At 38.9% G+C, this 22,074-nt stretch overlaps 1 protein-coding gene across 1 annotated transcript; it reads left to right on the forward strand.

Moving 5' to 3' along the window:
• Window positions 1-43: 43 nt before the first annotated feature.
• Window positions 44-17,072, forward strand: ZCRB1 (zinc finger CCHC-type and RNA binding motif containing 1). Its single transcript, XM_032105459.1, has 8 exons — window positions 44-185; window positions 4,864-4,951; window positions 5,109-5,137; window positions 7,271-7,382; window positions 7,465-7,572; window positions 8,312-8,421; window positions 8,530-8,605; window positions 9,913-17,072. Exons 2-8 carry the CDS (start codon window positions 4,868-4,870, stop codon window positions 10,042-10,044), a joined length of 651 nt encoding a protein of 216 aa, XP_031961350.1. The 5' UTR covers window positions 44-185; window positions 4,864-4,867; the 3' UTR covers window positions 10,045-17,072.
• The last annotated feature ends 5,002 nt before the right edge of the window (window positions 17,073-22,074 follow it).

The raw sequence follows: 22,074 nt of genomic DNA on the forward strand, positions 1-22,074 counted from the left end.
GGGGCCGCCGCCCATTGGCCGCAGCCGCGCCGGGAGGTGCGCGTCGGCGGAAGCGCGACGGGCCGGGCGGCGGCGAGAGGGGAGCGAGCCGAATGCCCCGGGCTGTCCCTCCGGGACCGCACCTGCGCCTCTCCGGGCCGCGGCGCACGATGGGCTCCCGCGCGGGCTGAGCCCCGCCGTGACGGGTACGCCGGGGCGGGGGTGCCGCGGGTGTCGGGAGCGCTCGTTCACAGCTCGCTCGCTTCGGGCCTTTGCGGAATAGGAAGGGATGAAATAAGCAGCTGGTCAGGGCCGCGCTGTGGTAAAGGAACCGCAGGCCGATGTTATGGCCGGAAGTGTTAATACAGCGGGTGGAAGTTCTTGAGCAGTCTGTGGTTCTGTTGGTTTAATGTCGCTCTGCTCGCGCTGAGCTCTGAAGTAGAATCGCGTATCGCGTGTTTTGAGGAAGAAGGGCCGTCACGAAGTGAGTTACCCAGATCTGCCCCGCCTGGGTGAAGTTCTGGGTGAGACCAGATGCGATTGAACCAAGCAGCTCTTCTCCCATCTTGGCTGTGCTGTGAATCCCTTCAAAAAGACACTGTTGAAAAAGCTTTTATGGGCTTTCCCTTCGGAGCACGGGGGAAATGGTGCATAGAAGTGATCAACTTCTGAGGGCCCCAGGTCTCTCCAAGTTGAGGCGAAAGAAGACAGCCCAGGCCCTGGCCTCCAGACCACTCCGTAGTTCTGTCGGTGTTGTACGTTTGTTGTCGAGTAAAGCACTTACTGTTGTATCATCTTCATCCACCATAAAGTCTCAGTGAACGCAGGGCCCCCACAAGCCAGCCAACACCATGTACAGGTAGTACTGGGGACAAAAATGGAATCATATCATGATATCTGTTTGGGACAAAATTCGACTGATTTTGGCCAAGGTCGATGGGGCACCTATACATGATCTGGAAAAGGGACATAGATAAATTATATTTGTTTGATAAATAGTCCCGCCTCATGGTCTGGTTGCCCAGTCTTACTGTCCCTAAACTTTTGTAGTTAGATCAGTACATAAAAGTACACGGATCCTTTTTATGTTCCTCTTTGGCTTGAGCAGATTGTATTCTTTCTTTTGCTGATAGCGCTAACTTTATTTACCAACTCTTGATCCTGTTTAATATTTGCTTGGTACTGTCTAAGTAACTATGAGATAAAACAGATTATGCTCTTACAGCTTGTTCCATGCCCCTTGTGCAGAGCAGAATTGTTGCAAGTGGTTAATACCCTTGTCAGGGGCCAAGGAGAACATGAGTTTGGTTTTGTCCTTTACCGCAGACATTTGACTATAAGCCTGAGCCAAGCTCTTGCCACAACTAATGGTTCGTTGATTTGGGTGTAAACTCTGTTGACTCTATTAAAGCAGGAGTAAAATACTGTGTTTTAAGGATCAAGACAGAAAAACTCAAATTAATTGCCCTGAGTGGGAGTCCCTTGAGAAACTTGCTCACAAATCTTTTGTGCATACTTCAGTTGATTAAATCATAAATGTGAGCTTGCTGCTCTGCACTTAAAAACAAACGTACAAGTTTGTGCTTTTCAGTTAAAATACCAAAGTTAAGTCATGAAAGTATCAGTAAATTTAAGCTCCACTTCATGATTCAGAGGCATCTGAACTGTTTTGCTGGTGCCCTTATCTGTTCTGAGATAGAGTAGAAAAGCCAATTACTGAAATTAATCATTGTCTTTTTGTGATATCCCCAACACTAGTGACAGATGCTGTATTAGGCATATTGGATTGAAGCAAAACATATTCATGTACCTGATCTATTTTTCAGGAGACTTAATCATTGCTGACAGATGGTTCTTGTCAAAAAATGGCTTCTTTTAGTTCAAGTTGTTAGAAAAGACAAAAAAGATTGAATTCAAGAAGTCATTGTAATGAGACAGAACTCTATTGTCAAAGTTAATATGTGAAAATGATAAATGAAGAAGGCATTAATATTACAGATAGGCTATTACATTAATGGGAACTGTGCACAATTCTGTGGAGATATTGTAAAGGCTTTTAGCCAATGCTTTAAAGTTAACTAACTAAGGTAATACCTTAGTAGATCAAGAAAGCCCCAGAAAAATGTTCAGGGTAAATTAGAAATGTTTTGATTTGTTGGAAAGCTCTGGCAGGATATAGCCTTGAAGCCAGGCTGTACATGACTTTCAGGTGAGTCTCCTGCAGCAAGAAGAAAGCTCAGATGTTGTTTTTTGGTTGGTTTGGGGATTTTTGTGAGGGAAGGGGATTTTTTTTTTCTTGTCAGCTGAGCAGAGAAGCTGGTAATCATGGAGAGGGAATGCGATGAAAATGTTAAACTTACATTGAAGAGTTCTGTGAAGTTAGAAAATTCCTGAAGTAGAAGGACTCTCAACTTTGTAACAATGAGCCTCCAGATGACATGTCTTGTCTAGAGGGTTAGCTTAAAGCTGAAACTGGCATTTTTTACTCCTCCTGCTAGAAAACATCATTAGAATAAATGGTGATAACCATGCAGTTACTGTGCTCCCTCTTCTATTAAAGCTGTGTCTGTACAGTGAGTCAGACTTAATAAAAAGAAGAAGTACTTGCACAACAGTCCTAAACAATACAAATTACTAAGAGTATTTGGGCACTTGGAGCAACAAAACTGTTAAGCTTAAATTTGTCCAGGGGAATAGAAACAATGTTCAACCTCAGCTGTCTGGCAGCCAGCGCTCACGGGTGCAACTCTTTCAGCTTCTAATGAAAAAAGCAGTGCAGCTGAAAATGGTGGTTCTATAGGCTGCATGCATTAATAATTTCCTAACAACTGTGCTAATTAGGCCAGTAGTAATCTCTGCATGATGTCTCACCTTCTCTATGGAGGTTTGCGCTGTGGCGTTGTGGAATGTGCAGGCTGACTGCTCTCCAGTCATGCCGTTCTCCCTGGTGCCTGCCCATTAAAATGGGGGCTGCTTGGTCTGCTGTTACAAGGTGCTTCAGCTTCTCTTGCCTTTTAGGCAGAGTGAAATTGTTGTATTCTGACACTTGACGTTCGCTTTCAGTGTTTCCTCATCCACTGTTGCAATATATTAGCACTGGCAACATACCATAGTGCAATGTTGAGATCGCTCTTCCCAAATCCTTCTATCCACTGTACATCTGGATAACTGCACTTCAGGCCGTCTATTCATGTGGCATGTTGCCAAGTCAGTCTGGTTAGGCTTGTCAAGGATACTAATGCCAAGCAGAAAGGAGTTTGGGATAATGAATCCAGTCTGCCTAACACCAGGTGCAATGTGTGGCCTTTATTGCAAATTTATTCTGTTTTCATTTGCTTAACCTTTGTGTTGCCATCTTTGCTCATGCCAAAAAACAGTCTCTCAACATGGAAAACCTCAAACTTCAATCACTTGGAAGCTGTCACTCAAATGAATTGTGATACTGTAAGCATGTCAGGAAAGAGAAGCAAAGCACTTGGATAATCAGTGTCTACTGGGAATATCAGGCCTTCAGATAACTGAATCATGAAATGCCAGAAAGTATCAGCCGGATTAGAGTGCGATATTAGTTACTTTGTTGGCACTTGACCAAGCAATCTGTTCAGACTGGCTACCCAAGAAGTCCCCTAAGAAACTGTAATATGGCAGATGCTGATTTTAATACTTTAGGTTTTTTATCCCTTCATCAGCTTTTGTCTGTGTTTTTAAAATTAGTCGGTCTTGCTGAAGAAATGGCTTGATCCTCAGTTGGGAATTGGCTAGAGGTGCTAGGAAGCAGTAATAAGGCTGTAGGAAAATGGACAAGGAGGTAGAAATTGGGCTGTGTCGGGAACGGGTTTGCTGTACTATTTGGTGTGGCCTTTCATAAGGGCTATGTTTTGATCTTAAGTTTTACTCAGCGCTTAGTCTGAACCATGGCTACAGAATGGATCAAAGAGAGTGTTTTGCACAGACTTTACACCACCTAAAATTTTGGGAAATGTCCAAATGTGAAGAAAAACATTGGCTCTTCATTCTCAAGTTAGTTGTTACTCTTCACCTAGTATTAGGTGATGTGTATGTGGTTATAACAGTATTTTTAATTGATTCATTGTTTCCAGGCATACTCAGTTTCAGGAGTATAGAAAAGATTGGAAATTAAAATAGAAAGATTGGAAATTTTCCTGCTTCCTGCCAGGAGAAAGCTGCCTAATCAGGAGGAGAAAGGGGAGTGCTTCTACAGAGATGCTGTTTTACAGTCAGCTCTGGACACATGCAGTTCTAGAGGAGTGCAGAAACCTGAGCAACAGCTAAGAGAGAAAATGAGAGCATGCTGCTTTAGCATCATACTACATTGACTTTAAAATGTATTTATCTCCCTCCCCACAATAATTAGGACTCTGCTTCAGGGAGGCTTTTTTTTTTCCCCTGAACCAACTGTATTTTAGTCCATGTTGAATGCAGCTGAACTGATATTGTAAAAAGAATCAGATCATGATGGTACTGGTACAAAGGTCAGTAATTTCACATGTTGGCCATAACATTTAATAAATAGACATTGCTTGTTTCTTTTGGCCCCCAAACTTTCTTATTGCACAGATCAGTAGAGGATTATTGTAAGTACACTAACTTGTCTGGTTTTTCATGACTACAAATCGACTCACATAGAACAAAAATATGTTTGGATCCAGGAGAGGAGGAAGGAATGTATGTCTTCTGTAGCCCATGAAGGCAAACACTCATTTTCATGTGAAATGATGCAAGGGAAGTGATAGCTACGCTCTCCTACAACTTTATCATGGCTGTCTGGGCTAGGTTGAAATAAAATTGAAAGTCCTGAAACCATTTTATTAACTGATTTCCTTCTTGAATACAGTTTAACTCTTCTCTCTTTCCTTTCATCAGAAAAATGAGTGGTGGGTTGGCACCAAGCAAAAGCACAGTGTATGTCTCCAATTTACCCTTTGCTTTGACGAACAATGATCTGTACAGGGTAAGTTTTAAGAGATGCATTGTTTAGATTAAACTTGTTGACAACAATTTTGAGTGTAAAGTCAATACTGATATATGTAAGTTTGTCATGATAAATTTATTATTAGTGAAATGCAGTTGTCTGTTGTTAAATCTTTTTATTTTATTTTATGTTTCAGATATTTTCGAAGTATGGGAAAGTTGTCAAGTAAGTGACCTGATATGGCCTTCTATTTTTGTACCTCTCATTTTAAATATTTTATGTCTTTTCTTCACTTGAAAGTCTTGAGCTTTTTGTAATTTAAGTATGAATGTGGAATATGAATGTATTGAAGTTCTGTTCATTTTTAATGAAGTATAAATTTAATTTAATGACTGGAAGTTCTTGCAGTTACATACATAATACAAGAATATTTGTGTTGGGGACGGGTTTTGCTAACCATTTCTTAAGAGCAAGTAGAATGTTGTTACATACCATCAGTCCTTTCCAAGAAACAGTTGAAACAGGATTCTTCTAGTATTATTCCCCTTTCCTTGAACACATGTGGGGCACAGTGGGTAAGTGTGAAATTGGGAGCTGCTTCTTATGTGAACTAGATAATCACAGTTCCCACAGTTGTAGTGTACAGTTCTCCATGATTCTAGAGGGACTTGTTATTGTGACTACTTTGTATTTTACTTAAAGCTAGATGTAAGGCTGCATTGATGGCTTTCAATATGTGGGGCATTCATGAACAATTTATGTGAATATCTGCCTCTATGTTCAAATGATAAAAGGAGATGCCACAGTAAGGAACTGACTGATTTGTTTATTTTTTTTTTAATTGATCAGAATAAGGAGACTCAAGTCTTCAGTTTTTAATCCTAAACCAGCAAATACCATCTCTAACTTCTAGTAGCTGTTGCAGTAATCTGTGATATATGGAGTTTCAAAGTTTTTGAAGTCTCAGAAGTGTGTTTCAGGTGACAAATAGCAGGAAAAGCCAATATATCCTGACTATTATGGTTTCAACTCAGTTTGTTCAGTAAGAAATCAGACTTTCTATGGCTCCAAGAAGTTCCTGGCTTTTTAAAGATCTGTCACACTTGATTATTTCTATTCTTGTGTTATTAACTGATACGTTCAATATCCCAATTAGAAGCCTGACAGTCATACCAGGCTTCTATTGGAATTCTTCAAAGAGTAGCTTGGCAAAAAAATTAATAGAATTGTTTTAAGGTCAGTTTTATTGATGCTTGAACTTAATGCATGCACATGGACATGTCTTGTCCAAGAGACTTCAGTAGTAAAACTCTTCTCTAAGCTCAACGTTTTCGTGCATGTATTTGGGGAAATTTGAGCTTTCTTTACTGTGTTTTTATTTTATAAACTTTTTACAATGTAGGTCATCTGTTACTTATACAGGCTATGTGGTAGGCCTTCTATATTGAAGTGGGGTTTGGTGGTTTTTGTTACTTCTTAAAATTTTGGCTTGCCTTATGGCCGAACCTTGTTGTGCCTGTGGTGGACATAAGGAGGAGTGTATTCCCTACTTTTTTACATGTACTTTTATTTTTATGTCCTTGTAGACTGACGTTCTGGTTCTCACTGTTGTTGTTTTGTTAGGTTTTTTCAGGGCTAAATACAATTGAGATTAATATTGAAAGAATTGAGGATGTGTGGGTTCCTGCCATACACACCGCCCAGCCGTGTCTTGTAAATCTTTTTTGTCACAGGTTTTTTTTACTGTTTCTAGATTTTCCTGAGCTTCTCAATGTGCTATTGAAGCTGTTGGTTTCAATGTTAGACTGAGGATTTAACTTCGTATGTCATGTGAAATAACACGTGCATCTACGATCCTTGGATTTCAGTTGGAGATATTTGTAGAGCAATACTGCATGTAGTTAGTGTTTCCTATTGTGATCCTGTTTAGCTGATTAGTCCTACACAAACATAGATTTCTCAGTTTGGAGGCAGTTCACACTGTGCTTTTCACCAATAATAGCAATGGTCAGATTACTCCTGAATTTTCCTTTTGCTTCCAGTATGCGTAGTTCCCTCCAGTTAGGTTACTTGTAAATCTAAAGATTATGTTCTCTGTTCTTCAAGTCACCCAAGGGAATTAAGAGTGATGCTGGTCCCAGAAAGACCCCACACACTTTTTTAAACTCATCTCCACTCTACCTCTAAGCATATGGCCATGTTAGCTGCTCCTTTGAATTTCTGTTAGAGCGTTTTTCTTGTTAAATATACTTTAACCCTTTTGCTGTATAACAAAGCTAAGATCCCACTGAGACCTTTAAGGAAAAAATATCTCTGAAGAAATTATGGTGTATCAATAATGTGGTTATATGTTTCCAGAGTTACCATTATGAAAGACAAAGACACCAGAAAGAGCAAAGGAGTTGCCTTTATTTTGTTTCTGGATAAAGAATCTGCACAAAACTGTTCTCGGGCACTTAATAACAAACAGGTAAATTGTGCAAAGTTTTTGTGGCAGGAGGGTTGGGCTTTCAGTCTCAAAACATTTAACTTTTCTTTCCAATTTTCTGTAGTTGTTTGGAAGAGTAATAAAAGCAAGCATTGCCATTGATAATGGAAGAGCAGCAGAATTCATTCGCAGGCGTAACTACTTTGATAAGTCTAAGTGTTACGAATGTGGGGTGAGTAAAACCAAAAATGTAGAGAAATGGACAAAAGTTGTGGGTTGAGATAAGAACAGCTTAATAATTGGAATAGTATTAAATAATAGTAATAGTAGATGGTAATGAGAATGAAAATAACAAAGAGAAAGAAAACCCAAGAAAGATAAGTGATGCATATGAAAATTGTTGCAATGATAGCCTCCTTTTCTTCAAAATACCTGCTTTTGCTATATCTTTGGAAGTTCATTATTTAGTTGGCAGTAAAATAAATATGGGAAACAACTGTTTTGTGTAGAAGTGAGTTCTAAGTTTTAATTAATTCCTGACTTTTCCTGAACATAGTAATATAGGACATTGAGATTTGGATAGTATTTAATGTCCAAACATTGTTTTATATTCATAACACTTCTTACAGCAAAAATGTCACCTCACTCCTGTGTCTTAAATTGTTAATGCTGAGGTTTCTATCTTGTCTTGAATATACACCGTGTGTAGTGTATTGAGTTATTGCAACAGCCAAAGAAACCTACTGTGCTCATAGCTTGTTCTCAGTTTGCAGTTAAGCATGCATATCACCACCAATCTCTTCATTTCCATGGCAGGCCTAGAGAAGAGTTTGTCTTCTGTGTGCTAATTCAGCATTCCATTGATCTTACTAATTGCTTCCATTTTTCCCCCATGAACTTCCCTCACGATATGTTTTAACGTATAGTTGTTTGTAATGGCTTCTGTTAAGCAATATTTCTTTTTCTCCAAGGAAGCAGGACACTTAAGTTATGCTTGTCCTAAAAATATGCTAGGGGAGCGGGAACCACCAAAAAAAAAAGAAAAGAAGAAGAGAAAGAAAATAGTTGAGCCAGAAGAAATGTATGTATATTTAGTTACGTGTTACTACTTTTTTTAGGAAGCTTTTTCATACTAAACACTTTAATTAAGGATCTGTATTTTTTTTCTCCCTCTCTCTGCACAATGAAGTGAGGAGGAAGAAGAAAGCGAAGAGGAAGGAGAAGACCCTGCTCTAGATAGCCTCAGCCAAGCCATAGCTTTTCAGGTACAAAATTGAAGCATGGAATATTTACTTTTTAAATTCAACTCCCTTCTTTAGCTTCTTTTCAAAAGCTGTGCTATACATGCATAGGTCTGTCTGCTCTATAGCACTCAGCAGGCTCTGGTTTGGTAGCAGCAGTTGGTAGTTATAGTTGGCTTCTTTACATTGCAGTCATGTTCAGTGGAATTTTGTTTGGGTTTTTTGCTCTTTCACTGTTGCTGTATTTGTGTGTTGCAGCCTTTTCTTTCCTTCAAGCTCCTTTGCTATTTGCTTCTGTCATCTCTGCTGTGATGCTCTGCTAGGTTTTTGCCCACAAATCCTTCTTTGCTTTGTTAACTGAGGAGACAGAAAAACAGTCATGTATAAGTGACCGGACACATCCTCTGCCCTCACTAGAATGTCCTTGAACATTTATTACTGGGGCACTTTCTTTGCCTAATACAGACCATCGCATTCTCTAATAGACCTCATCTCCCAAAACATATTGAATGCATATCTTGTTATGTAACTAGATTATCTGTATTACTGTCTCTATTACTTCTTTATCTATACACTCTTTTGCTTCACTACACAAAACAATCCTGACCTGATATTCAAATTTCTTGGCTCCCTGGTCAACAGTTGTCCCCTGTCTGCCTGTCCCTCCAAAAAAAACCCTCAAAAGTTAATAACTTTGTTCTGACTATTACTGTAAGGAGTGCAGAACTTTTTACATGTTGTAGTCCAAAAAAATTATTCAAATATGCACAATTTTCCTCCCTTTCCCCAAAAACTCCACAATTGGAAATAAAACCTATAAAGCCAGGAAACATTCTCATGTCTATCACCATCCAAGGATTTTAACTGGTAAAAATAGGAAGCTTCTATTTAAACTATTAGTTGAATAACCTTCAGAAATAATCCCCAAAGGCACTCATTATCTGAATGAATGACTGCAAAGGACAACAGATAGAAGACTTACTAGTGGAACAAAGCCGATTCAATAACATCAGTTTAAAACATGAGGCATTCTTTGCTTTAGATCTCAGCTGCTCTATATTTTTGGAAGTTTGCCATGGGCAAAATTCCTCTTTTTGAGAATACAGGATAGTCCAGGCGGCCTGCTGTGGTGTAGAAGACAGGTTGCATGTGAGAAATACTTTCAGAAACGTTTCCTAGTGCTTTGATCACACAGTATACCTGGAAATAAACCCTTGTAATTCTCTTAACTTATTTAATAATTCAGTGCATATTGATAATTAGCGTTATTATTTGTAATGCACCTTAATTTTTCTTAATCCCAGTTAATACTTTTCCTTCCTTCATTATAGCAAGCCAAAATTGAGGAGGAACAACAAAGATGGACCCAGACTGCAGGGGAATCTTCAATTTCAGATGATTCAAAACGTCCACGGATTAAGAAAAGCGCTTATTTCAGTGATGAGGAAGAACTTAGTGACTGAACTAATACTGTTCTAAATGCATATATAAGATATATATAGTGTGCATTTTGTAAAGTGCTACAAAGTGATCTGTAATACAGGTGTGTTTTGGTGTTGAAAACACTGAAAATCATGTTTTATTTTTATTCTGTCTCCTGACTCTCTCATCTTTTTATATCTGTGTCTCAAAACCTTACCTTTCAAGGCAATTTTTTAAGAAAATGATGTGATTGTACACTTAAATCCAGAAAAGTGTGAGAATGCAACCTGCAGTTAGTATCTCGACCCAAGTCCTAGCAGTGAAGGGTTTCATGAGAGAATTTCCCAAGGCTTTTTTCCTAAGAGGAGTTCCTCTTAGGATGATTGTTAGCACCACTGATGCTTTATGTATTGGTCTGTTTGAAAGCAGTGCTTTAGTAGTACTTAAGTACAGTATGAATCTTGCACTAGTTCCTCTGCATAGGGTTGAATTTCAGCTTTAAGCATTGTCTTTTAACTCTTCATGCAATAATATAATAAATTAGGTCACTGTTTCTCCTGACTGCAGTTTGAGTGCCTAACAAGGGTTATCCACAGGGTTTTAAATAGGCTCATACCTAACCTGGATCACAGTCGTGTGTGGACCTAACCTGCATCACAGCCATCTGAACCTGTCGGCAAAATTCAAAAGGCATAGTTTCCTTTGCCTAAAAATCAGCTTTCATGTATACTTGGAACTGTCATGGTCTCTTAGCAAAGTGTGTTGCCACCTATTCTGCACATAAAGCAGTTCAGACTTTTTCTGTCCTTAGACCTCTCTAGGGTTCTAGGCATGTTCTCCTGTAACTGTGATCATTCCCAAGACCACAGACATGTGGTTTTTGTGGTACCCATTTTATATTGGTGTGTAGTCTAAACCCTTCACTTTTAGGAAGCACAATATAAAATACATCCACAATTTCACACTTGGAAGAAGAGACAAGCTGGCCCCTTTCTATTTTCAGTTCTTCCTGTTTGCTCATCAGGACTTGATTTTCTTCCAAATATAGAAAATGTAAATCCAAATATACCATTATGTATTCTTAATTAATACCAATTTACATTCAAATATATAACTGGGTGCAAAGCAAAGAAACACAGACGCACACACACACACCCTCTAAGCTAATATAAAGTAGTGACATTCAGAAGGTCATTGTGGTGCCTTCTGTTGCTCCTTAAACAGAAGAATTCAGAAACGAGAATGAAGTAATACAAGTTTTTTCTGTGCAAGCTACTCAAGTCACCAGAATAGGAAGGAGTATTGGGCTCTAGATACAGGAAGGTCTTGGACTCAGTAATCCAAGGAATGTTTTTAAGACTGACTTTGACTTTTTGCTGAAAGTACTATATATTAAATCTGAAGCTTCCTTTACTGAATCTTGGGAAGATCTCTTAGTACTGAATAACTGAGAGCTAAACTGCCAGGCATAACTTTTTGTTAATAAATGCAAATCACTCTACATCATGTGTGCAATTATGAAGCTTGATGTGTTCTAAACACTACTAAGGAAGCAAATAATGCTGCCATCATGTTTTTCTTCAAATGTTAGGTTAGGGCTCAATGGGAGTCCAAAAAAAAAAAAAAAAAGAGCAAAACAAACAAAAAGATTATGCCACTACTTAAAATCAGGATTTGTCTTCTTCTCAAATACCATATTCAATGCTGGTTTTAAAAAAAGATAGAAAACTAAAATATGACAAGAGGACCAGTTCGACATTGTCGATGACTTTGGTTTGGAAATATTTGATAGCTTCCAAGAATTAAGATTTCAATGGAGTGATTAGACAGCAAGCTTCAAACTTTTATTTCATTACACCGTGTAATGTACTAGTGGAACTCACTGCCATGAGACTTTTTTCAGGGTCGTGGGGTCAAAAGGATTAGACTTACATGTGGAACACGGTATTTTAAAATGTTAAAGTTTCCACTCAGAAATATCTTCAAATAAAAAACAAAACTGACTATTGTTCTGACCTAATATAGTACTTTTTTCCAGAGTTCCAGTAGCTGAAGCATGTTGATATATCTTTCTAGTCTGCTGCTTCTGCCTCACTGCTTTCCCCATAGGATTTGCTTTTGTCGGCATGAAGTAGTAGCTCAGTCCAGACTGTTACAACTGACCCAGTGTTGTTCCTCCATGCTCTTTTGTTCCAAGTATAAAGTCATTTGAGGTAGGTGACATTGGAAAAAAAAAACATAAAAATGAGTCTGCTTCTGTGCAGAAGCAGCATCTAGAATTCTTTACCTTAAATCATCTTCCTTTAACAGTTTTTTTAATTCTGAACTTCTCTTGATTAGCAGTGTGTCTAGTTTTTGTCTTAAAAGGATGCACCTAATGCCTAAAACACAGTCTAAGGGGACTTTCAGGAATAGGATTTTTGCACTTGGCTTCCTGAATCATTTTAAGTTTCAGTTCTTTGTTGGGAAGAAAACAAAGCATTTCTAGGTGAGAAATTCTGAACGCTAGCATTAGATAACCATTACATTTGATAGCATAAGTACCTGTTCTGCTTGCTTGAATATAAAGTTGTTTTCTGCAGCACCCCCAATACAACTGCCTCATCCTGAAAAAAGTTAAGGCCAAAATTTGTCAATAAAGTCTCTATGACTTTCAGCGTGGAGGGATTTGCTCCCGTTCATGCCTACCCTTGCCTACTCTAATCAGCATGGCTTCAGGTTTCCACCTGAATTCCATCAGTGCTGAGGAGCAAGGGAGAGTCTTCCCTCCCTTGTGTACAAAGCTCCTAATTCAGATCAGGCCAAGAGGGTTCAATTAGTGTGCAAAGTTCAAGCAAGGCAGTGGTGCTTTTGTCAGTTTGGTATCATAAAGCACCCATTGTGGAAGCAGGAAACAGTGTGGGTGGCTCTATGGCTCTGGGCCAGACAGGTGAGACTGTGTAGCCTTGTTATTAAAAGAGAACAGAAAATGCCTTGTAGAACACCTTCCTGTTATTGTTAGAAAAACCACGGAGTTTTCTTCTGAGGGATTCCTATGCAGCTTGTGTGTTGGTTTAGGGTTATTTCTAATACTTTGAGGACCTACCTTAGGCTTGCAAGCTGAATTCTAGTTTTAGAGTACAAATAATATGGCTCTGATTATAGAGAAAATTACTCTAAGTGGCAGACTTTGTTTTTTTTAAAATAATGTCAAATACTTGTGTCTTTCTGCAAATACCCACTTACTAGATTTTGTCTTTCATATTTTCAAAACAGCTTGAAAATTGTCAACATGTGTTCTGGGTCATAGGACCTCTTGTCTATTGAAATGGCTAACACAGTAGTGTCTAAAAAATCACTAGGAGATGCGTTTTATCTGTCCTTGGGAAAGAAGGGATATGGAAGTAGGATAAGGATGATTAGCTTAATTGATTATAAATGGTATTACTCATACTGTGCCTGTGCAGCACTTGTTAAAACCATTGCAGCTATGAGACACAGGAGTAATTTTAGTCCATGTTTAGCAGGCTCCCACTATGTTTTTGGCATATTCAGGTTACTACTCTCAGCAGAGCAATAGAAGGGACTGTAAATATAAAGAACTATATGTAGCTAAATAGGTGATGTCTGGAAGAAATTGTAAACACTATCTTTGGCTTCTGGGTCACTGTGTTCTCTGGGATAGCCCTTCTTTAATCTGCAGAGATGACTGTAGCATCTGGGAAGGTGAGCTGTGCAGGCTGTTTAGCTGTAGTCTTCTGAGACAAAATATAATAAATGCCGTTTTAAAATATCAGAGTTTACATGTAGCTTTTCTAAGCAATTTAATAAGTGCTACTATGAACAGTAGATAGAAAGTAGATATAGAATGTTTCTGTTCTATTTTGCATCTGCAGTGTCAGTATGATGATATATTCCATCACTCTTCTGCTATTGCTCTTCTATAAAAATATTTCAAATAATACTCTTCCAAATGTGCTATCTTCAAATAACTGGTATTAGATAACTGATTGCTTCTTTTTAGTATAGATTACAAGACCATTTTTAGGTGTCTTTAAAATGTTCATACTCAGCAGCTTTGTTTATCTTACAGATCTTAACAGGGTGAGGGTTTTTTCCCATAGCTGTTGAACGCAATATTAAAAATTACTACACTGTTCCTTCTTTAGAGAAAAAGGTGTAAAGTGGAGGATTTAATCATTCTTAATGTAGATGACCTTGTTTCTTGTATCTATCCTGGTATCTTTAAAACATATCCTGGAAGGAATAAGGCGAGGAGATTATCCATGTAAAGAAAGCAGTATTTTTTAAGTTGAAGAATTGTACAGGTTTGAGAAACAACATTCCATCACTGTCAGGCTAACCCTGACCCTGCTGTGCACTCAGACAAGATGTGTGCTTATGCATGCATTTAATGGATGTGACAGGTAATGTAGCAAGTAAAAGAGTTGCAGAAATTGTGGCAGTAGAATGTGATAAAAGCGTGTGAAACATTTAACCAACCCAGTTAGGCAATGTAGGTCGCAGTGGCTTGAAGAAATACCACAGTTACTAATATGTGAAGTTTCCTGTCTGATTAATAGGATGCTCCAAAAAATCAAAAGCAGCTCTGAGGTTTTAAGTTCATGAGAGGCAACGGCCATGAGCCTACATCAAGATGAGCTGATCCATGAAAATTCAGTTTTATCAATATCCTGTTACAGAGAGTTAGAAGGCATCCAAATTTAGGTACTGCATCAAGCACTGTGCAGTGCAGCAAAAACTGTCACTTGATTGCATACTGCTTATGTAGAGGCAGAGGATGTAGATGTGTTCTGTTCAAAGAACACATGTGGCTATGGAAGCAGGAGAGACCCAAAATAGAACCAAAAGGGATATTAAGGATTCTGTGGGTATCTTATGAAGTCCCAAGGCACTGAATTGTATTTTTAGAGTGGGATAGAACTGCTTGTACTATGTTTGCTTAATTGAAGAATGAGTGTCTTATAGCTGAATATTATGAACCTTTTGGTAGTACAAGTTTGTTCTGATGTTCAAATGCTCAAGAAAGGAGGAGAAACTAAAGGAGGATACAGTTCTACAAAAGACCTCACTTGAGATGTATTTGATGTGTGAATTTGATTAGGTGGCAAAGAGCCATCTGCCCATGAAGCCTGAAGCCTTGAGGGTGTATATAAAATGAAACGACTGAGCAGCATATGGCAGTTAGGAAAGATGAGAACATGCAGTACTTGGATGTGATGCTTTTGAGTTCATGAACCATGTATCTGGAATGAATGATTGTAGTCCTTGAAATTATGCTCTTTCCAAGAAAGTTTTTGAAAATTCATCAGCTAGGTTTATTTTCATCTGCTGCAGCATAACATTTTTAAGGAGTGTTTTTACTGTGGGAGGCTTTTCGCAGGAAAAGCTTAACCGAGAAAATTTGGTTAATTAAAATCTGGAACACAGTTCTGTAGCAAGGGTGGATTGTCTGTGAGTCCCATGCCTGTGGCATCCCAGGGAATGCAAGGCCCCAGGGCCTTACTCATGTTCATATCTAATTTAGCTGAAGCTGCTGGAGAATGTCCAGAATCCTCTCCATTAGCTGCAAAACTAGGTCAAGACCATGATAAAGTACTTGAGTTCAGGACAAAGTAGCCCTTGCAAAACTTTCACCTTTTTTTCACTCCTGTGTTATTTGTGCTAGGATGGTGGACTTTGTACTGTATTGCACACCTTTGAAATGGGAAAGTGGTTGACGGGAAGGTACTCGGCTCTCTTGATCTGAGTGTGGTAGGAGCACTGCACACAGATTACTCTGCACCTTTAAGGAAGGGGCGAGGAGTAATTATTATAACAGCATTCTCTGGATGCAATTTCACTGCTTCCAGGGGCTGGGAGCCAGTGGAGGAGGGAAGGAGGCAGGCAGGGCAAAGAAGGGGTAAGCCAAATATCCATCCAGAATAAGTGTATATCAGTTATGCTAAACATTTTCGGGTTTCCTTCTACAGATCCTCTTCTTCACTGTACTTTAGATCAGAGTTTATGTAGATTAAATGTATGTGGTTGTCTGGAGTACACAAGTGTAGTAAGTCTAACTCCACAGACTTCATTTCAGTCACATAGAAGTATAACATGGATTATATTAATGCAGATGAGGTTTGCTACATCTTCATGTTGTCATCATGCTTTAACTGGCTTTTCTTGGGGCACGATGATACCTGTTAGAAGAACTATTTTTTGTAAACTTTCTACCTAGGTAGATTCTGACATGAGAGACTTGAATGCAGACAGCACAGTGGATTTGTGGAATCTATTCTGGGTAGGAAAGGAAGGAGAGATTCAGAAGTGAGAAGAAAACAAATAAGAAAAATGGCAGGTGAGACTGAGAATTTTGGTATAGCAGAGTTCAGCATCAGAATAAGGGACAGAATGGAGCAAAATAGGTTTATGAGAATAAACACACACACCAACACACATCTATAGCATTTATATTTAGACTTCACAGCAATATGGTAAAGATGGATGCAGCTCAGCATTTTTTTGAAAAATAAGGTCACAAATGACTTGCCAGTCTATCCTTTGTGTCACCAGTTAATGTTCAAGAGTGCTTTAGCCAATAACTAACTTAAAAGATCTAATGATGTATCTGATAACTGGTGCCTCTTAAACTCACTTCACTGATGTCCTGTTCCTCCTTCCCTCAGGGGATTGTACTATTCAGAGCTTTGTTCAGTTTTTCCAGCTGTTGGGATGACAAAGTCCTCCTGTCTCTCTTCACCATTGTTATGATTTATGCTGAGGGTTTTTTCCTTTTTCATAACATGCTATTGGTGATTCTGCCAATAATGAATATTCCCTCCCTAGATTTCTGACTCTCAGATGTATAGATTTCTACTCTGTGGTTTTTTATGTGTGATATCCAGACTGCAGATCAGCATCAGGATGTCTCATTGTAACTATACTTTACCTGCAAGAGGCTTTTTTAAAAAACAACATTGCTTTCCAGCTATGCACTTCATTTAGTTATGCTGTCCAATTACTTTTCCACTTTTATTGTCATTGACTAAATTTAGTGTTTAAATAAAGGCCTAGGTTTCCAACTGAAGGAGACTTTGCTCATTCAGATTTTTCCTTCAGTAAGCTGCTTGTAAAGTGAGTGGTTCAGTTATCTTCTGTCTTACTTAGCCCATCTATTTTTTCAATTAATCAGAAAAATATAAAATGTTTAAAAATGGAAACAACCCTAGCAAGCTGAAGTGAACAACTAATAATAAAAGTTTGTCTTATGTTCTGTTGTAAACCTACTTGTATTAATAATGAGTAGGGCACAAGAAGTTAATTCTAAAATCAGCTGACTGGGAACTTTCCTGACATCTCTGTTTCTCTTTCTTCTTGCAATGTATTTGGTGTAGTTCCTTCACATAATATGAATGAGTTAAATTGAATTCACTGAGATTATTAAAATTTACATGGTCTTTACTAAATTAATTGTAGCGAAACCAGCAATGAATCACACAGGTTAATGTTTGCTGCCGTGTTTGTTGACAGATATATCATACTTAGGCTTCAGCTGATGAGAGAGGCCAAGAAACTCTATTTCAAATGTCTAGACCTATTCCTTTAGAGAATACTCAAGTATGAGTTTCATACGTGCCTCCAGTCTGAGTGATAAGTGCACTATTCATTGATAACTGGTTTTAAAATATGTATTTTGTGCCACGGTATTATGATAGGCAGTATTTTTTATGTTGCTATCTTAAAAGTCTTATTAGATGTTCCATTATTTTTTTATTTCTTTTTTCCCTCCTCCTTTTTAAGGGTTTCAGAGTTTATTGTGGGAATCTGCTGATGTTTGGCAGAAAATACCTTAGAATCATATCTTCATTTCTAAAAGAGAAAGCAGTGTGCAGAGGAATCTCTGTAATATTTGTACATGACTTCAAATATACTGTCTTAAGCTTATGCATTTCATCTATTGTACTGCAATTCACTTAGAAACAAAAATAAGCTCAATGTCCCTTTTCATAAAAACAAGCTAGCCAGCACATGGTTATTCTGTATTTTGATTTATATTTCTATAGATCTATAGTAAGGATGTTTCCCAAATGTTCCTAGCACTACTACTGCTGAATAGTGGTTTAGGGAAAATGTATTTCAACTCAAATTCCTGTTACTGTAGGGAACTGAGAAACTAGGAGGAGCCTTAGTAGACTCTTACCATTTACATGGCGTGAATAATTCATTAAGAAACAGGAAAGTCATATGAAGCAAATAAGCCACCTTGCTGAGGAGAAATGCCGGACAGCCATTCACTCTTACTGGTTTCCCAGCCTACTTGTCTCATCCAGAGACAGTGGCTCATGTTTCACTTAGTAAAATTGTCACTGATACCATTACTTTTCAAATAGAGTCACAACAGAGCTGAAGCTGTGAGAAGTGAGAAGTTGGAGCTCGTGGGAAGTAGTCAAAAACAAAACAGGCAGTTCTTCAAAAAGGCAGTGATAAAGGCACCATTGCAAACTACTTCAAAGTGGAATAAAAGCAGGAGTGAGCTAAAAGCCCAACTTATGAAATCTTCAACAATGGTTAAAAAAAAGTGGGGGAACCTTGACCAGTTTGCTAAGTGTAATTAGCACAAGAATACAGAGGCAAAATCAAAAGATCAGCCAATCAAATGAGAAACAATGATATGTGTTGTACAAATATCGAAAAACAAGGAGTATGTTCATAGGGTAAAGCCAGGGAGCAAGTTGATCCACGCTTGAACAGAGAGGAGTCTTCAATGCAGCAGCTGGAAAGGCAGAGGTGTTTCGTCCTTGGCAGAATGGGCCTTCACTTTCAAAGCCAATTGCAATGCTGGTAACAACCCATCAGAGTGCAAGCTACAGCTGGGAAACAAAGGGGTAGGGAATGTTTCAGTTGGTTAGATGTTGTAAAGATGTTGGGCCTTTCAGAGTACATAGAGAACCCAGGCAATTTTAGGAGCTGTCTTTGAGAATTTGCATTTACAAGTATACATTCAGACTCTGGTTTTAAAAAGTAGGAGCTGAGGAATTTCAGACCCATGGTTTAAAAAAATAAAAAAAATCCAGAAACAAAATTATTAAGCAAAGAGGTGAGATGTAAAACAAAATCAGTATAGACTCTAATCAATCTAATGTCTTTCTGCACAAGGGTGTAGATCTTGCATGTAAAAGAGGTGGTAGATGTTGTTTATCTTGACTTCATTGACATTTGTGCTATTGTGACGTAGTAACAACATGGTATAAATGCTACTACTGCAACCAAAGTGAAAATTTTGGGGGAAAACTGCTTTCAGCAGTTCACAGACAAAGTGATGAGATGTACTGAGGGGGATTCTGCAGAGATCTGTCATGAATGAGATACTGTTTTAAAGTCTCTTTAAAACCTTGGATGGTAGAATGGAAAATATGCTTGTGAAAACTTGTGAATAATAAGCATCCTAGGACACCAGCTGTCTTGGCTTTTCATCTGATACTGTTGAATATTGAATGGGCATAAGAATAGCTCTTCCTTTCCTGGTTGCTCCTGAGCTAATCAGTTACCTCCGATGACCTCTGCAAGTACCTTCTGCTCAGCCTTTGCTTCTTCCTGTGCTTCTTCCATGCTGGCATAGGCTGCACCAGCTGAACCGATCTGTGCTCAAAGCTTGTGTGTCTTTGTCCTGTGGGGACAGTAGCAAGATGATTGATAGCTAGACAGAATACTTTAATAAAGGTTTTTCAGATAAAAATGAGACTGAAACCCCTAAATCTGGTTTTACACACCTGACCATTTTTTCCTGTGTCATCTAAGTTTTCAGGAGATTCTGTATCTCTTTCCCAGAGAATGGTAGAACTGATGTTTGGTTCGTGAACACTTTAACATTTCAGAAAGTGAGCCTTTAAAACTAGGTGGGGTGAGTTGCTTTGGTTTGCGGAGGGGGGCTGTTTGTTTGGGGGTAGTGTTTTCCTTGTGGGATTTTTTTAATCTTCGAAGCTCCTGTCTAGCAAAACAAGACTCTCTTTTCCTTGGAGGCAAGTTATAAGGTCTTCAAAGCTAATAACTGTCCTCTGTCTTTCAAGGCTATGTTGAAGCCTGGGGCCATAAGACTACTTCCCATAACCCCAAAAAAGTTCCATTATGCCTCTAGCTGTGATGCTCCTCTAAGTATCAATAACCTGCCATCACTATAAATACTACATTTACAAAATATTTCAGTGTTTTTAGATTGAGGGCAACCCTATCTTTGCCTGGGTTTTTACTCCTTTACAACAGACCCCTGGTGCTCTGGTGAAGTGGTTGGGGGAGACATCTGTTGCTAATGTAGTAAATGCCAAAGCTGAAATCAGTACTTTCAGGGCTTGTTTGTGTTCAGCCCCTTCAGTCTGTCAACATGAAGTTTATCAGCATGTGGGGGAAAGAAAAAATGAGAAACAGATTCTTGAGCACAAGTAAGTGACAAAACTGGGGGGAAAAAAGGGCTCTTTAAGTATGTTCTTACATTTCAAGATTTTTCATTAGCTGCAAAGAGATGCTTGTGTGGGATCATCATTTAAAGAGGAGGCAACTGCAAGCAATTTCCATTAGATACCAAGAAACAGTAAACCTGAGTGAGGTGTTGGACATGTTCATTACATTTCCTATCTAATTGTATGATACTATCGAGCCCTTATCACTGGAAACCCAGACACTCTCATTATGTCCAGAATCATGGTGCTAAATAACAATGTGCTAAGATGAGAAGAGTCAATGCTTTAACTGTTTTGCAGCCCTTCACGTATGTTTGCACAGAAATAAGATGAAAGTTTCCAGGTCCTGCTTTGATAGATCACAGCTTATAATTATAGTCACGTTGCATGGGAACGTGGGCACGCTGCTGGCTAGATTAGAGACAGACAAAAGCAAAGCATCCCTCTTCTATTTTCTCAAGTGTTGCTATCTTGAGCCTATTTTAGAAATTTGGGTGAAAATGTGTTCATACTTTTTCTCATTTCCTCATTTTTATAGCTCTGAAAGATCCAGTGGTTCTGCTTTTTTTCAGTTCTAGTAAATTCTTCTTTTGCTTGTCCTTTATTTATTTCCACTGTGATCATTTTACTGGACTGTATTCATTGTCCTCCTTTGCCTCAATCTGAGCTCTCCACCCCCTTCAATGCTGTCGCCACCTCCCTCCCTGGAGGCAGCCCCTGTCATTATCACCTCTCCTTCACTCCTCTCTTCCCTGACATAAGCGAGAAGCTCGATGACACACAGTTTCCTGCTTAAAAGCAGGCTGTTCAACACCAGCTTTTATTTACTTAATAGCCCTCTTTCACAACAGTGCTCCACAGCTTGTTGTTGAAGGTACGGGGAAGGAAATCAAAGAGGGGTTTGCAGAGCAGAGGGGCAGAGCTGTGGGTCTGCGCGGGCTCCTGCCCTGCGCTAGCAGACGCGGTGCTGCTTACCCCTGCAAGGGCTCTGGGTCGCAGCCTAAAAAAGCACAGGGCCAGGCTTTTGAATGCCTTGCTCCCCACAAAATACTGCAGCTGCATACTGCACGACACTGATAGGCTGTACAGTCACTCCAGAAGCTGAGGGGTTCCCAAAAGGGGTGAAGTGCTTGTTGATGTGTCTCGTGAGACCAGCCTAGCTGCCCATTCTTTTCCAGTTTTCAGTGATCATTTATATTTAAGTGATACCAGAAAATAGGTGACTGTTTTGGGGCGGAAACTATGCATACTGAGGCACGTTTGTGGCCAAGATGTTTTCTTGTGAATTACTTCTTTCAGTTATGTGCTTAATTTGACCCAGAACATTGTTTAGTTACCTAATAGATTTACTTATTTAGGCATGATTATTAACTCGAAAGTAAGAACTGCATGGTTTACTTCTTACAGAGCTCTTTTACAGTACCTCCTTAGAGAGGTACCAGTTAATTTTAATTTCACAGCAGAACGCATTTTCTTTCCCAAATGTTGAACTCAGTTTTGAATCTGCCAGGCATTTTCCAGATGAGAGGCAAATGCACCTAACAATGCAGATAACAATAATTACCCACAAAAAGACCAGCTAATATGCTGCCTCCCAGGTCATGTTTCTTTTATCCCAAACCTCCTCGGAGAGTG

Source organism: Corvus moneduloides, chromosome 4, assembly GCF_009650955.1.
Source record: "Corvus moneduloides isolate bCorMon1 chromosome 4, bCorMon1.pri, whole genome shotgun sequence".
Taxonomy (NCBI): domain Eukaryota; kingdom Metazoa; phylum Chordata; class Aves; order Passeriformes; family Corvidae; genus Corvus; species Corvus moneduloides.

Excerpts from the sequence above, each read along its gene's own strand:
- ZCRB1 (XM_032105459.1), top strand. The coding sequence starts at position 4,868 with ATGAGTGGTGGGTTGGCACCAAGCAAAAGCACAGTGTATGTCTCCAAT. Across the intron at positions 5,138-7,270 it reads AAGTATGGGAAAGTTGTCAA|AGTTACCATTATGAAAGACA; the intron begins GTAAGTGACCTG and ends ATATGTTTCCAG. Across the intron at positions 8,606-9,912 it reads GCCAAGCCATAGCTTTTCAG|CAAGCCAAAATTGAGGAGGA; the intron begins GTACAAAATTGA and ends CCTTCATTATAG.